At 37.7% G+C, this 18,231-nt stretch overlaps 1 protein-coding gene across 1 annotated transcript in view; it reads left to right on the forward strand.

The window, feature by feature from the left end:
* Positions 1–18,231, forward strand: part of INO80C (INO80 complex subunit C) — a 30,528-nt gene that overhangs the window by 3,831 nt on the left and 8,466 nt on the right. Inside the window, exon 2 of the mRNA XM_032119019.1 lies at positions 16,745–16,855. Within this exon, the coding sequence (XP_031974910.1) occupies positions 16,745–16,855 (111 nt within the window). The remainder of the gene's footprint in view (positions 1–16,744; positions 16,856–18,231) is intronic.

The following is an 18,231-nucleotide window of genomic DNA, read 5'->3' on the forward strand; positions in this document are numbered from 1 at the left end:
CCATCGCTGGCTGTTGTTCAGACTTGTTTCCAGGTCTCATGTCTCATTAATTACTATCACTTAACCTGGGATAGAATCTTTGATATTGATCTTAAAATGCCACCAGTTGCTCTACCTTAATGTTCACACCATTATTTTTATAAATTATACCTCAACGGGAAGCTTTCAAAAGAGTATATTTTAGATCAGGGTGTAAGTAATGAAGTAAAATGCTTTTCCATGACAGCTAACAAGCTTTAAAGATAAAATTTGCAGTAAGATAGGAGAATGTTTTGGGAAAAAAGTCTCTGATTTTGTCATAGGACAGTTAAAGAGAGAAAATATGCTAAATATTATGGTAAATCTAAATTTGCTTACATTATTTGTGAAATAACTTCAGACTTAACCTGGTGAAGTATTTATATTGATTTTATCTATAATTATTATTATTGCAGCAGTACTACTGGTATGTCGACTTAATGCTTTCTGTATTTCTCATTCTATGCTTAAAAGCAAAAACTATACAACGTTAAAAAATAAAATCAAAATGGTTTAAAGTTACCATTGCCTTAAACTCCTCTAATGCACAACATGAAAATAAATGGAATGACTCTGATACAGTTAGAGCTCCATTTTTATTTTAGATGTATCTATATTATGATGTTTTTATATCATAAACTGAAGATCATCAGATTTCACAGTTCTGATAGGCAGCTGTAAGTTCAACAGGTGGACCTAAATATATACATATTAACATGGTTACTGTTATGTACTCAAAAGCTGGCCACTAAAGGCAGGAAGCTTATACTAGTAAATAAACAGCACAGAATCTGACCCTAAACATCAGTAAATTTAATCAATTCTTTTTTAACGCTATTTTACCAAGCCTAGCACTCATAGTAGGAAACCATCAAATTAATTTAAAAATAACTTTGTTTTAAAGAGCCCATTTGATCTGGCTGTAATTTCTTGAAAATCAAGGTTAGGGTGGCTGAGTTTAACTACAGAATCAGCAAGCCCCACTACAGCTGCTGAGCTGAGCTGCTGCTGTCATCATGTTCTGGGTCAACATCCTAGAGGACCTCCTCCAGTGTGGCGCAGTGTAACAACTTTCTGAGCTGAATTAAAAATTACCTACTTACCACTTCAGACCATTTTTACTCCAATCAGTATAATACCAAACTTATTCTAATTATTTTAATACTATTCTGTATTAGACTTTCTGCTACAGAAAGGCATGATTCTCCTTTGTCGTTAGAAATTTAAAAAACAAGTAGCGTTTCTCACCAATCCATCTGCCCTGCAAGACAGAAGGAACCTGACACGCCAGGGTAGGAAGGCGATATAAGTACATATCTGTTTGCCAGATTATTAAAAAGCTATCATGTCATTATGCTCTAGACTACACTTTTTGTCTTAAAACTTCTCTCATCCTGTAAGATTATGACAGTAACTGAGAACATATGAATTTAACCAATGAAGCAGTTCCAGTCTGAAACTACTGCTTGCCTGGAATGGTATCTTTAAAAGATACAGTGTGTTCCCACGGGATGTTAATTCAAACCTAATTAAATTGATTTAAATGACACTTCCATTGGATAAAATATAGCTACCATGATACACTGCAGGTGATTGCTGGTTACTGATAAAAACTGCTAAGGTGAGCTCTTTGAGTTCAGCCACTTGCACAATTGTACCAAACCCTACCCAAGAGTTTTGGCTCTTACAAAACCAGCAGCCAGTTCAAAACAGATTGTCGTGTCTTAACGAGAGTTTTAGCAGGTAGCATTTCAATTGGCAGCACTGTGCCACACATATTCACATACTCTGGCATCACAGTGCATGTCACCAGACCACAGAGCACTGAAAATCCTCCAGACCTGCAGTTCTCTGAATTAAGCTCTCAGAGGGTCACTGCTTACGTCTCCTAATCCTTTCAGACTCTGCACCACAAAGATACTTTCTGCAACAAAGCTGATAGTGAATAGCTGGAATACACTTCCCAAAATACATCTTGTTTTCAGGCAGTCATCTAAGGAGAATTGGGATTATCCTGAAGCGCCAGTTTTTGTCACTTGCACATTTGAAGTTAAATCTGTTAAAGAACCAGAATCCCTCCAGTCCCTGATGGGGAAAAATGGTAATTAAAAGACAATAAGCAGATTTTCTACAGAAATATGGCAAAATTTATGTGTGTTTTAAGCTCAGCTTTATTTTAAAAAGGGAATTGCTTTTATAAAGCAATCTAGGTTAAAATGGAAACTGTCAAAACAGAGCTAAGAATTAACTTTCCTTGACATTTATCACATTTTGAAGGCTTCAGATGATCTGTAATCGTAAAAGTATGTGAATTTCTAAAGCAGACTATGCCAATCTTAGAGAATTACCTACCTCCCCCAACCAAATGGGAATAGATTTTAGATTTATAGTAAACATAGATGTGTTATGTTGAAGAAAGGCAAAAGCATATGTCTGTTGGCTTTTACTATGGGCATTAGTATGCTGGTGTCATGGGGGTTTTACCCTTCTCCACTTATGCTAGCAGACAATTTTAATCTTTCCTTTAGCTAACAGAAAATGGAGTCTTACTGTGATCACACCTAATTTCAGGATTCATAATAAACATGCAGGAAATTTAGGAGATTTAATAAAGGTGGTTTGCCACTTCTATCATAAGGAGATAAAATAGGAAGGGTTATTTTTTTGAAAGAGAAAGAGCAATCTAAAACACCTCATACATGTACTTTAGCATGACATTTTTTCTGAGAGGTAGTACTCCTAAAAGGTGATCTCAGAATCCAGTTAGTGCTGTAAAAGATTCAGATTAACACAAGAAAATTTCCAATAACTTGACTGTCTAGATATTGCAGATTTGAAGAGTTGTCAGACTGTTTTTCACATTTTTCTAAAGTGCAATAATTGTATTTGGTAGTAAGTTCAATTCTTGCTGTAGCAAGGCATTGATAGTTCTATCAATTATATATTATATCCATTTATAGCAATGTGTTCATTTTGGATTAGAAAGGCTAATAGAAATATTAATTTTTTAGCCAGGAAGGGTTGTGAACATATTTTTCAAACATTCCAAGAAAACAGGATGGAGAGATTGGCTGTTTATTTAAGCCTGCAGAAAGCCGTAAAAGCTGTGACGCTCCGTGTTATGAAGTATGCCAGGACCTGACACAAGAATCCGTGAGCAGCGTGTCTTGCCTCATTGGAGAGCACACCTGCAACTTTAAGAGGCTCAATTAGGCAAATGTATTAGTTTCTCATTATCAGAGTCTCAGTCTCCTCCTACCTTCTTCCCTCTTATCCGCCTCCACAAGTCTCAGCTGCATGCTCCTGCTGCCTGCATCATGCCAGCTTTGGCTCTCCCGAGACCTGTTCCCACTGATAGATGTCAGCAGTCAGGACTTGCCAAACTTCCCTCTCCTGGAAGCTGCATTGTCTCCTGCTGCTCTGGTGAACTGGACTGATTCACAGCAAAGTCTAACAGCTGTGGGGTGTAGCACAAGGAAGAGGCACTATCACGTGGCAAGAAGAACCACTTTTCCACTACGAGCAACCTATTTCATGAGCTTACATACACTTAATTCCAGATTTCATTAGTTGACTGTAACAGACTAAATGAAGTGCTCGATCCAGTGTTCCTGCCTGCAGGAAGGCCTGGAAAGTAACAGCTTCTGCCATCATACTGCTTTTCTGTCAGTCTCTAAGTCCCTTATCTGATTCTACTAACTCTGAGATGCCACCAAAATAAGCTATCAAGAAATATGGACTAGTCCTAAATTTAGGCGTCTCCTACTTGGGATTCAGAACCATGAACATCTGCCTTTTTGAAAACAGATATTAAATCCTTTTTTTCAGAAGTAGAAGCACACTTACGCACTTACGCACTTGCTTTTTATATCATCTGTCCTTAAAATTGCTTAATCTGTCCTGCACTTGTAGTCACCTGTTCCTGCCACTGTCTGAGGGGATTCAAACCCTCTTTTTCCCAAGCACACCCTAACCACTGGGCTAAAAGCAATTCTGGTATGGTATAGGGAGTGTGGAAAGGTGTTCTCCTCTACAGCCAAGGATGGAGGTTTTCTCTCTGTTCCAAAGAGAAGAAATCCATAGTTTGGTAATGAACATGGTTATCAGAATGGTCTGCTTATGTATTTTAGGTATTTATTTCTGTTACATGTTTTGTCTTATGATAATTTTAATACACAGTTGTGCAAACAGGGATCAGAAATAATTTCCTTTCTAAACTCTAGACAAAAAGTGAAATAGTCATGCCACTTAATAACGTGTTTATGTTATAGTAAAAATGCAATACTGTTAATTCAAGAAACAAATTTGAAATGGATAGAAGGAAACTCTTTTGTGAGTAGTACATACTTATATGTAGCAGAGCCCATCGTTTTGGGAGGGGTGAATATCTGTGGCTACATGTCTTGTAATTGTCCTGCCCAAGGATGTAACTACTGGCTGACTCAGGAAGAAAAACTGTCCTTGCTGATTAAAAGACCCTGCTGTGGATAAGGAGTGTTTTTGAGAATTAAAAGAGAAAAATCCTTCTATAAAGCATTGCAGACTATTGCTGGGATTTACCACATTAAAAGAGACTTTTAGTACTATATCTGCCTTTTTTTCATTTATTAAACAGAGAAATATGATTTGATCATATGTCCTTAATTTTCAGTAAACACAAAATTCCATGCTTCTGTGTACAACCTACCTAATATGTGTACTACATAAAATCTGATGTAATTAAAAAAGATAGCTCATTTTGCAAACATCCACAGGCCTAGAGGTGAAACCTTCTACAAAGTTTTAACCAACTTAAATGTTTGACTTTTCTGCCCTCGGAGTGTTGACATGCATGTAGCTTTACTTACCCTGGTGTTCATAAGGATGCAGTGTGCTTATCATGACCGCCTTATTTATTGCTTCCTCAGATTTATGCCTTTCTGAGGTAATGAAAGAACAAGAAGAAGGGCAGGAAAGGCTGAGACACCTATGATAGTTTCTGCATAAATTAGACAAGGTTGACAGGTATGGCTAGTGTCACTTAAGTGGTACAGCTGGAAAACTCAAATCAAATTTCAGGTATTTAAGTCTTTTTCCATATTTGAAAGTGAAACAGCAACTTCTCAAGCTAAATATAGAAGTACTGCTTAGAGTTTGGGTAGATATGAATCAAGTAGATCATATCTGAAGAAAAGGTTATTGGCATCTCAGGTGTATAGGGGATGTTCATCAAGCAAAGGGGAATGCGTTGTGAAAACACTCATCATTTAGGATAAAGGAGGAGGGAGTTAAAACCCTCTAGGAAACTGTTTGAAAGTTATGTGCCATAAAAAGTCTTTCTGTTGAGTCTGTGGTGTATTGGCATGCAGTCCATCCAGAAGCTTGTCTTAATTTTCCAGATAAACCAGGTACATTTAATAAAAGATGACTCCTCTGTCTAAAAACTTTGTTACATTTATGCCCTGAAACCATCAGGACTACAGCAAAATACTGCTGAATTGGAACATGCAGAAATTAGGGCAGTAATTAATGTGAGTTATATGACTGCTTATGACCAAAAGAGCTTTTTGTTAATAAAACCAGTATTTTCTATTTTGTAAGATATTGATTTCTAGCCAGGGAGACAAAGAGCTGCACAGAGAGCTGTGCAATCCTGCCCTTGGAAGTGTTTGGGGCCTGCAGGGGCAAAGCCCCAAGAATCTAGTCCAAGGTCAGTTTTGACCCTGCTTTGAGCAGGAGGTGAGCTGGTGGCCTCCTGAGACCCCTTCCAGCCTCAGTGATTGTGTTACTGTGTCAGCTTTCAGATGTCTGAATTGTGTGACTAAGATGGGTGTGTCCCCTAAACAAACAGTCCTACACTAATGTCATGGGCAGGTTCAAACATGAAAATTACCATGAAAATCAATGACTACATTTAGACAATATTAGTTCTCCTTACACTGTAACAATGGTTATGTTTTAGTAGAACTGCTCTTCCCTTGAAAGGACAGGACAATGTTCTGAGCAAAATAAACTGTTGAAGTCAACAAACTGGAATAGCAGGGCATTTTTCCTTGATGCATGCACAGTGTGTTCAGGCTCCTGAAACCAAAGCAGTAATCTGGAAAGGCCTTTTTCTTTAAGTTGATTATCTTTATTTACATAGTCTAGAACTAGAAGTGCTAGTTTGAGTCTCACATTAATGACCTTGAACTTTCTCAAGTCAGAAATTCCATTTTCACCTGAATTTTTGTTAAACCTATTTGTTGCAGCCAGATTTACCTTTTTTTTTACAGCTATAGAATTGTCCTTTTTATCCTTGTCCTTTTTTATCTGTCCAAAAGGTATTTTTTTATTTGCTGAATAATTCATTGTGGGAACTGTCTTAAAATAGGATCCTGTTAAACCCACCACAAAGTATTAAAATACTATGTTTCTCTCTCACCTACAGTTGTGGATGTGATACCAAAACATCACTAATTCTAATGTAGTGGAAAAGTCAAGTCTTTTAATAGTTCTGTTCTATTTAGAGTAAAAAAGGCAGTCGGGATAGAAGCATATTTGAACATGCTGAACTGTCTGGCGCTTTTCTGATCTTCTGCAGTTCCTCAACTTCAATATGTGGTATCAGGGTGAAGTGCCACAGAACTTGCATAGCTGAGTAAACAACCACCTACTTGTACAAATGTTTCTGCAGAAATATTTCAGAAATTTGCCTTGAAATTAGCTCTGCCATACAACTCTCTCTTCCCTTTTCCTCCTGAGCTGCCTCAAAATAGCCTACAAGAGATACTTGTATTACCTTATTTTCATCTAAATTAGAATCTGCCATATGTTTATTTTGGTTCAGTTGTCAGGCGTTTTGGTTCATTATCCAGCTAAATGTAGGTATCCATAGAATAATGCACCTACAATTTTGCTGAGTACGGGAGATTGGTGTGCTATTCAAAGCTGGAATGGTTGGTATTGAGTTTATTAGATAAAGGAAAGTGAATGCAGTATTCAGGGCATGTGCAACCAGATTTTTTTTAGTCCCATAATATGAGACAAACAATAAAAATGACAGATTTAGTTTGAAGAATTTTAAAATCTAAGGTATAGTTTCTTCTCTTGTCTTCTTTAAAAGACCTTTGGAGCATCTGATAAAATTACTCCTCTCTGATACATTATGCCTTTGGTAACTTTTTGAAGGTTTGTAGAAAGACTGTTTTTATTCTCAGTTCCTGTAGAAGTGCAATGTTTCATAGATCAGTGTACCTAACCTTTGTCTTTCTGACATGGTGTTTCAGTATGGCAGTCTTAAGTATCTGTACACAAATGGAAAAACTTTCTTCTAAGTAACTTTAGACTGCAATGCACCATGGCAAAAGTAGTGTGGTTAGCAGAAATGAAATAAAACTAGAATTTTTATCTACTTAAAGTGACAAGAAAGAAGCAAGTGCTAAAAGTAAAGTTTCTTTTTCTGTATTGGTTTACCAGGTAGTCCATAACATTTTGAGGGTAAAATTTAGCTATTCTAATTCAAGTGTGTTTTTTCCTCAGCAAAATAGATAGGAGCTCTGAAAGAAAGATACACCCTGTTTTCAGTTGAAACTAATTAATTGCCTTTCCTTGAAGAAATGTTGTTCTGTTTTTCTTTGTTACTCAAGTGTTATTTCCCATCAGAATGGATAATGTTTGACAGAATAAACTACAATCAGGAAGCAGAGTATATTTTTTTTGGTTTTTTTTAAATTAAATTGCTCTCCCATCAGTCATAGGAGCCGATAACTTTTTACTTCCCTTATCCTTGATTCAGTCACGTGTAGATGAATGGACTTGGATCCTTCTCCTACCTTGGCTGAAGGCTGTTACTCGGCACAGGGATTCTGGTATGCTCCCTGAGCAGCATTACACGATGTTAACGGCACATGAGCATATTGTAATCCTCCACTCTTTTCTCCAGAAGTACTTTGACCTTAACTGTTCTGTATCAAATGATGTATTTTAAACTTTTAATTTGCAGTTTAGCCAAAGTCCTTGACTGAACTGAATTTTTCTGATAGAGGAAGGAACACACTGGCAGTTTTTTTATAAAAATTCAATTGTGATTTACTGTAGTCTTTTTTGCTTTTCCATCCATTTTCAGTCTTAAAACCCATCAATTTAGGAGACTTTTTTTTCTCTAGAGGGATCAAAATATTCTGTTAGCTGAGCTCACTTTTACTCTTGATGAAAGTATGACTCAACACATGCTTTTGGGTTCTATCTGTACTGAAAGTTTTAGGTCTAGGGCCACTTCAGCAATGCCATTCAGCTTATGCTTATGAATTTGTCCAAGTTACAATTTTCTTAATAAAGAAAACTGTCAAACTTTATAAACAAGGAGTAGTCCCAATCCACCAAATGAAATCTAAAAGTGAGAGCTCCCTTGCAATTATTTAAGCCGAAGGGAGCTTTGTGGCAAATGCAAATTAAACCAAGCTTTTCTGGGACAGTGTGAAGCTATTCACAGTTGCGTCCCAATTACATTTTATTTGAGGCTTTTCCCCACAGGAAATAGTAATTTTTTTTCCCTTTAAATATCTGTAAGTTATAAAACTTTGCCTATCACAGTACTTGAAAGTTCTTAAATGGGAAAACATGTTTGGCATCTGAAATCCCTTGAGAATAAATCCAAGCTTTTTACTGAGGCTTGTTCATGTTTTTCTGTGTTTTGACTGTTTAATAATTTTGAAGAGAAGAAAGTAAACTTGAGTTTTTCTTGTTTTGTTTTTTTTTTAAAGTGAGCAGTACCGTTATGAAAGGAGATCTTGTGTCACGAATTTGCTATGTCTTTTTCCCCTAGGTTTTTAATGCTTGAGAGGTGGGGAAAGTAATTAAAATCTTATTCTCCCTTTGGTTGCATTTTTAATTTTGAATTCTAACCCACACACATCATAATAGAGCTTTGCATTAGGGTGTTTTATACCTCTATCAAAGTGACTAAAGTAATTAATATTTTATGCATTTTGGTAAGTATTTTGTCACTGGAACCACCAGTGCAGGTGAATGATAATGGTTTGAAGCTCAGGCACTGACAGGACCCTAAATGAGAATGTCGCCTTTTAATCAAGAGCACTTGGAGTCTATGGTATTGAAATGCCCTACAGAGAGCATAGGAAAGCCATCCATCACTTTGTGACAGTTCAATCTTTTAGTGCATGAGTAAAATTTTATTTAGCCTTTCTGAGGCAGTTGGAATGTGAGATGTTTAACTTGCCTCAGAACAGCAGAATTTCGAAAGCATAATGTCCAGATTGCTATCTGGGCAGCTTGTGTGTCTTTGTATTACCTGTATTACCTTTACTTATTTAAATTGCAATTGAACCATTTTCCATGTCTTGCTTCAAACACCTTTCCCCATACTCTTATATAATCAACAGCAGAGATTATATCTAAATTTTAGTCATATGTTTGGAGTTCATTTGCACAGTTGATTAACTCTTGATGCTCAGCAGAAATAACTAGCAAGTCAGAGGGAAAGAACCACTGCTTTAGGAAAGGCAGATTTTGTAAGTCTTGCACAGGTAAGCAGTTTGATACATGACTCAGAAATCCTCTGGGAAATGGTTAGAAGAAGAAGTGCATTTAGTGATACATGTACTTGGAATTAAAAACTATTATTATAATAGTCCAGCAATCTAATTTCAAGCTTTGTGTTGTTACGTTTGTTTTTAACAACCCTCTTTCAGCTTTCTTTATAAGTGAAAACAGCAGTAGCATCTGAGGACAGTGTGATAATTTAAGCAAAAATATTTTTGTTGTCAGGCCTTTGGGGTATTTACTTTTGATGTCAGTGGAAGCAGAAACCTGTACCAGGACTCTTGTCTTTTAAGATGAGTTGACAATGATGAAACCCCCTGACTAAGATGGATTTACTCCCAATTTACACTGTATACATGAATGACTTGCCAACCCTAGTAGCTGTTTGAAATCAAGGGAAATTATCTGCACTATACTTAATAGCTAGTTTCAGCTGAATACTACTTCAGGTTTGGGGTTTTTTTTAAGTAAATTCAGTTTTTCAGTGCCCTGTGGAACAAAATTTGCTGTGAATATGCAAGATTAGGGTAGTTTTTTTTTTTTTTTTCCCTTCCTGGCATTTGAACATTTTCAAACTGAACTACTTTTTGTCCTATGCCAAAATAAGGTAGGACCTTCTGTGAAGGGAGAATGTTATTAAAATACTAGCATTTACCAGAATGCTGAAAGAGAAAAGGCTGGGGAAATTGTACTGGGCTTCATTTTAGTAAGTGGAAAGGAAGAGGGGAAAAAGCTTTTCCTGCTGAATCCAAGAACTAGTAAAATGCAACCAGATGAGGAAGACATGTTTATACATCTTACTGAATAAGTCTTTCCAGCAAACCCTTCTGTCACAGACGCGGATAGAGTTAATCTTGTTCCAGAGAGTGCTATTTCCTTCAGTCCTGCATTGTTACTGAGTCTTCAGTGAGTTTGCTTTCAGAAATATACTATGGTAATAATGTTGGCAATGAGAAATTTTTTAGCCATCATTTTTAACTTGAGCTTAAGCATGTCTAATTCTGACACCTTTCTCAGTGAATTATTCCCAGCAATGTAAAGAGCTGCATTTTTGTCTGCCACAGGGTACGTGTTCAAGTTTTAATGGCCCCTGTCATGTCATCATGCAAAGTTAAATGATTTAAATATTCAGAATGTGCAAGGGCCCAGGCCAGCCTTGTTATAGTGAGAGCTAATATATTAATCAAACAGCTTAATATATGTTCCAGTATGAGCAGTATTAGCTGGCACTGTGTTAAATAGCTTGACGTTCAGGATCTACTCCCAATTTTAAAAAGTCTGCTCATATCATCGCTGCTGTCAGCTAGAAACATTCGTGCTCTGTTTCCACATGGCATTCTCACTCACTGTAATTGTCTGCTAGTGAAAATACAGGTATTATCCATCGATTTTATAAATTACCATTTTCTTCCCTGGCTGCATGCCACAGCTCTGTCAGGATATCACAGAACTTACACACAACTAAAAGCCAAGTAAGTTGCTACAAGTTGGATATTGCTGCTTTAGAAATAACCGACTACAGGAATAATTGGACACGTGCCATTATTGAAGCTGATTTAAAGCAACATTGTAGTAGTATAGTGATTATGAAAATCAGCTACCAAAAGAAAGGAAAAGTAATTTAAACTATTTATTGAATTTCACACAGAGAGTTTGAAGACAAGTGGGTTCCTCGGTAAAGTGGGTGCTTGGGGCCAGACCCCTCTTATTACTTCTTCAATAGTGACATACAACACCCTCATCATTGCTGTTAGACAAAGCCAGCATTTCAGAAATACTGAATGCAGAAACCAAACCAAACCAAACCCCAACATGTGTAATCACCTTCATCTACAATTCCTGTACTCAATATATTGTTAAAACGAACAAATTAATGATTTGCAGAATCAATGTTTTCAGTATTGGTTTTGCATTCTTAAACTAGAAACTCCCTTTCCAGTTCTCATAGAATTTATTTACACATTTAAGTTTTGATTTACCAACATGCTATTCAGTTACCTTCTAGCTTTAAATTTTGTTTTTAGCACGTAAAACTGTAACACCTAGTGAAACTGGCTACTGATGGTCGTAAAATACCTTCAGTGATGTGCAAATCCATTTTTTTTCCTAAGCCATGACATGCATGGTATGTGGTGACAGGATGCCAGAAATGCACGTATTTACGTCTTTTACTTTATGTTTCATGTTTTCATGGGTTTTTTAATACATTGTAAAATCCCATTAGTCTAAAATAATAAAAAAAATGTTATATAATATAACCTGAAAGTAAATAGAGAAGAAATTTTACTTCAGTATATATCAGCTATTCTGATATATACAGATGTTGAGCAGTTTTAATCCTTGCTGGGGGAAGAAAAAAAAAGGAAACTATGAGTGAAACAAGCACTTTCATAATAAGCTAATTTCACCTGGTATTTAGTGCCATCACAGACACCCATCCCAAACCCCACAATGCTGATTCCACCTAGAAATAGCCAAAACAAAGAAATCAGCTTCCATGGTCTACGAGTTTTGCTTGTCCTCTCTAAATAGAACCAGACAGATGGCGCAGTCTTTGGAAATCATGTGCAAACATCTGCGGTAGGGAATTTGGAACAAAATATATACAAAAAATTAATAGATGTACCAAAACCTAATATTGAAAGTAGTATGTGAATAGGCAGCCTCCCAGTGTGTTTTCTCCCAGTACAGACAGCAGGGTCCAAACTAGGCTCATTCCTGGGGTTTGGCTTTACTCTAAAGAAACCAGTGTTAAGGTAGCAAAGCTTAGCTCAGGTCTCTTCCTCAGACTTGGCTTCTCCTAAAACAAACTCCCAAGTGTTTGCTGCAGGTTTTCAGTCTCTCTCAAATTATTGCTGTCTACCAAGTCCTCTGCCATCTTCCTTCCTTGGGCGACTATCGCCCAGTCCTAGGACATAACAGGGAGGGCAGAGTCCCACCCAGCAGGCATGCTCTGAATACTCGATAGATGGTTGTGTGAAAAGAAACGCAAAATAAGTTGATCCCTTCACTATTTCTCTTGTCTTTCCTAGGAGGGATAGAGGTTGCCAACCTGCCATACTGTGGTTGTAGTTAAAATTCAACTAAAGCACATAAACACAACTTTACAGAGGGAATAACATTGCACAAGTGCTCCTGTAGGAAGTATTTGACCTGCTGCCTATGACTTTTAATACGTGCCATTCCAGTCAAGGTTGCTCAGTGGCTGGGGGATACTGGGAGGAGGAGGAGAAGAACAGAGGGGTAACATGAGAAGAAGTGGCAACATGGACTTCAGTGGAGATTAACAGGCACAGAAAGAGGTACTGGGAGAGGATGAACATAGTTACTGATGACTTAGCTGCAGTCCTTACTGCAGTGATTTTACCCTTATTTGAGGTAAAACTAGCATAAGCATGTTCGGCTGTGCTGAAATCACACCTTCGTTTTCCCATCCAGGTGTACCCTGTAAACGTAAAGCCACTCCACAGTCTTTGTTTGCTCTAATCTTCCGCAGACTATGGAGAAAAACATACTGCTTAGTGACTAATGTAGCACAAATTCCCTGTAGCCCTAGTTACATAAACCACCATTTAAAAGACACAATTTAGTTACAAAGTGCACGTTAAAAGCTGCTCTCTCCTTGAAGTGTATATTGAATTCCCCATAAAGATTGTTTACAAGATCAGTTAAAAGGAAGCTTTAAAGAAGCTTTTGAGCATTTCAGCCCATGGTTGCACCTTCTTTTTAGCCCCACAGCAAAGCATTTGGGATTATCCCAGGAATCTGAGGGTGAGGGAGTTAGCTAAGAGAGCAGCTTGGTAGGGAAAATGTGCTGGGGACGGGCTGTGGATTGGGCAGGAAGGGGAAGTTGCCCCACACGTGACTGTGGGTTACAGCACACATTGAGCAGAACATGTTCCCTGGTGACAGACACTTCCTCACTGTGCTCACAACACCACCATCACCTCACAGGACTACAAAGGGTATTTGAATTCTTCCTGTTTGTTTGTCCCAACATATGACAGTGAAGAATGAACTGTCTTCCAATCTAAACGACCAAGAAAACAAGCACATTTGGGAGAGATTTGTTCAACTGATGTTAAAAGTTAAAGATTACCTTTACTGTGCAGTAATTGTTCACTGAGGAATCTCTTTTCAGGCTGTGAATAATGGTTTGTACTATCACTGTATTATTCACTTTCAGGAAACATGTATTTTGCAGAACGAAGGTAGATCCATATCACCTCCCTTTAAAAAACTTTCAGAAAACAAACCTGAAAAATTACATGATGTTTCCTATGCTTTAAATCCTTATGTTCAAAACACAGGCCAGAGAGATTTGTAGATTCTGGAGGCACTTGCAGTTTGTGGCTATAAAGCTGCAGAGGATATCAGCTGAGACTTCTGCAGGCTGCACAGGAAGAGCTTTTCAAAGCTCTGTACTGCCAGAGCTCATGCTTCTGTGCAATAGCACATTATTCTGGAAGCAGTGCTTCTGCTCAACTCTTTAATGTTTTTCCAGAAAGAAAGCCACATTAGCTGAGTGTCTCTCTGCCATGGTCCCACTGCTAAAAATCAGAGTTTTCATACAAGCAGTGCTGAGTGAGGGAACTGGCATGCCTCTAGAAAAAAATGTACGTCTTTATCTCAGTTGCCATCATTTAACTGGAATCACAGTACTCAGTCTTATTTGCTTCCCAGTCTGTCACAGGGCTCTGACAACATGGTATCAGCTGCATACCCCACTGGTATGAAAGCTGCTTTACAGCCCTGCACACCAGCCTGCACCCTTTGCCTTGGAGAGGAAGCCACTGCTCTCAAATTGTCCATGATAGATCCGGAGGCTACTGCTGGAATTATGTCTCACTGGCACTGGAGAATGACTTGGGCAATCCCATGAACCCAAACAGCAGCAGTTGCTGCTCCAGATCCTGCTGCCTCTGCCACCATGCAAGGGATACTGGCACCAACAAAATCAACATCTGTCCTGTAATGAGAACTAGCCCAACTCCTAGCAGCTCAAGTACCTGAAATCCCTTAGGGGCTGGTATGGAAAAGAAATGACATGTAGTATTTACATTCAGGAATTGTCCTGCCAGGAACAATTCCTTACTTTCCTTCCCACTGCACCAGCAAGATTAGCACTGAATCCACAAAGAAAAAAAGCCACTGAAGACAGTGACTATAATATATAAGTATATCCAGCTGCAGAAATAACAGACTATATGTATAAGGAAGTCTCTTCCCCTTTACTATTTAACTATTTTTATTTGCTGAGTCTCAAAGTTATGGTTTTGAGATATTGTTGAAATGCTACTCAGAGCCTGTTTCACAGAAACCAGAATACTTAGGAGAAGATCACTGAAGGGGCAAAAGTGATAAAGTAATTATCTGTAGAACTGAATTTAAAACCAACCAGATGGTACCAAAGAAAAGGCAAGAATGCTTTGAAGAATAAGTCTGAGTGCTGATTCTTCCACTTAAGAGAATTTACACTGATAATGAGCAGTATTAGAGATAATGAATTCATGAAAAATAATCTTGTATCTCAAGCCTTGTCTTTCTCAAGACTGACTAATGTTTGCTGCTGAAATCTGAAATGCTGGCAGCGTGCATGTGCAAGAATATACTTTGAAACCTAGGAACTCTGTATTAAGCCACTTTACTCAGGATGGATGAAGATATTTTCTCTGCTCACTGCCACATAATGTACATGTTTCTAAACATCTATCTGCATTTCTTCTGTTTCTCTGACAGTCACTGCCTTTTAATGTCTGTCCTCAGTGGAAGAATCAAGTTTAAGCTACAAGCTTCAGTGTTGCCTCTTCTGATGTTATTATGCATTACCCCTGTAATATGAATTTACAGAGGACTGAGTGTTGTTTTGAAAATAGATTATTTCTATTAGTAGATTTGATTTTAGTAAGGCACTAGAAACATTGCTTTTTTACTTTATACTTCCAATATTTAAGACCTTTCTTTGCTATGTTGAAAACAGGCACCGTAGAATGACGGAAGTATTTCCCCTAAGAAGAGTTCAGCTTTCCCAGTCCCTAATCCTGTAATTACTTTTGCATGTATTAAGAGTAAAAACACTTCCCTTGTAGTCACATGGAGAAGGATATACTGAATCATGGCCTTTGCTATATAGTCTCAGTTCGTAGAGGTCCTCCCATAAGCCACAAATAATAACAAATTTCTCCTACTTGAATATGTATTGTATCAACACAGAAGTTTTTTACAGGAAAACGCTTTTTTTCCCCCTAAATATTATCTCTCTGAAGGTAACATAAAAGAACACTTTAACCATCCGCTCAGTAAATATTGACTTAGCTTTTAGCCAAGCTTTTAGTTCTCCAAGTAAAAAAAAAATCAAGGTGTGAATTCTTATTGACTAAACTGCCACACTCAGTGGCAAAATTTGCACTGGCTTCGGGGTAGATGACGATTTCAAAGAAACATTTATATATGTAGCATGGGCTAGTTCTGGTAACGCGGAGATTTATGGGCCACTAACAAATTTAAAAAAAACCCCATAAACTCAGCCATGTAGAATTATCAGAAATTGCTTAGACTGCCACACAACTTTTTTAGCTTTCCAGTCACACACATCTTCCCCAACTGCTCTTCCTGCTAAATAAATAAACAAACCATAAAGAAAACCTAGAAAACACCAACTAGCATCCATGAAGATTTTGTGAAGCTTGTGTATAAAAATAATATATAATTAAATACTTTTTCTCTCAGTCCTCACTCAAGCACAGCTGGCACCAAGGATGAAAAATAAAATGATTAATCAGTTTTTCCTTAGAAAGTTGATGAAAAACCTTCTTATAAATTTGATATATTCCTGTTAATACTTTATACAGAACATTCTAAATCAGATCCAGTATACCTTTTTTCTGTTTTGGGTTGCCCATGCTGTCTTGCACTTTATAAAGTGAGATGAGATGGCTTTCATTAAGACTGCAATAAACCCTATGTGGCTTTTACTCAGTGGGCTTTGGCCACTCTATTCCCCTCCTCCCTTTTGTGTGCGAGTTGTAAATTGATTGAGAAATACTCTGTTTCATGCTTCCCCATTCTCGGCATGCAACATCTTTAAAGATTCAAAAGAGAGAGGAGAGCAAAAAAGGCAACAGGTAGGTAATACAGCAGATGGCTCTGTCTCCAGTTAAACTTGCTCAGAGTAACAAGCAGTAAGACTGTATTTTTTCTGCAGGGTGCAGGTGGAGAGGCTGTGAATGAAAATAAATTTCTGAACACAGACTCCAGCACAGGATCAGTGGAAACTACTGCCAAGCCGTTACCATTTAAAGATCCAAACTTCATCGTAAGTGTATTATTTTAACAATTTGAAATTCCATACTTTTCCCATAAAATGCTTACTAGGATTCTATTTAACCATGTTCCTAGTGTAAATATTAAGAAAATCAACAGCCAGATAAAAGGTTGACAATTTTTAAGAAATTCACCTCAATCCCTATAACATCATGGTCCAAAGTGCAGACTGTATTATAGCATGAAAATGGCACTGGTCCAGAGGCAGAACTGTTATATTAAATTCTGGAACAGAGTGAGAAAACCTGTTAGGTGCAGGTAAGTGTGGCGGTTTTATGATATGGTATCTCACAAACTACCACAGCTAGAGAGGAGCAATTAATACTATGAATGTAGGAATCCCGTGTTTCACTTCCTAGTCAAGGCAGGCTGCAAAGCAATTGAGCTAGAAATTAGCTAGAGAGTCATTAGCAAATGGCATTTTGCACCTCTTCTGGTCCCTGAAACTCTTAACAGATTTGTGGTGTCTTCTTCCAATCATTGCTAGATTTAGAAGCAAAATGGTCCATGCTCCTGAGAAGTCTGGCCTGCTAGCATTCAGTCATGTAAACACTGACAGCTGATGAAATGCAGGCTCCTAAACACTCTGAGGGTTAGACTGGGAAAGAAGGTGAAGAAGATTAAGTTAGTAATGCTGGGTTTGTTTTTGATATCTTTTTATCTTGCTGTGCCAAGGCCAACTCATTGGCACACTTTACAAACGCTTTCTAGACAAGCAAACTTCTCAAACTGCTGGTCCTAAGCCAGTACTTAGAAAGAAGGATTTTATCCCAGATTTCTTTCTGTATGAACAAGATACAATATTCCACAGCACATAACGAGTAATCGGGCAATGCACAGCTCACTAAGCACAGGTTTGGCAGGGGGTATGAAATTAATCTCTGACATGTGAGTTGCTCTACATCTGCTTTGCAGACAACTTCAGCCATGAGAGGGGCATTCAAACAACCATATACTTTGCTCACTAATCCTCCTGCAAGCACCAGTGTCTTTGAGAAATGGAGCTTATTGCAAAAGCTCCGTTTGTGCCCAGAGGCATCCCATGTAGCTTCCACATAGGATTTAAATATCCATGAGGCCCTGAGATGATTGTTCAGTTCTTAGAGGGATGTTGCCATTTCCAAAGAGGCAATACTAATGTCTGCATGCTTGAAATAATAATGAATGTACAGGGTCTTTGCCAACTGCTGCAGAAATAATAGGCATTTATAATAAAAACCATGAAATTGTCCCCTCCAATACAGTAACTAATTTGAGAAGAAATGCGTTGAGTGTTAATCAGCATTTCATTGGTATGACCTGGTAGTAACAATTTGGATGGATTTTTTTGCATCTTTTCAGCCTAATTTGCCTTAAAAGGAAGAAAAT

This window comes from Corvus moneduloides, chromosome 1 (genome assembly GCF_009650955.1).
Source record: "Corvus moneduloides isolate bCorMon1 chromosome 1, bCorMon1.pri, whole genome shotgun sequence".
Lineage (NCBI taxonomy): Eukaryota > Metazoa > Chordata > Aves > Passeriformes > Corvidae > Corvus > Corvus moneduloides.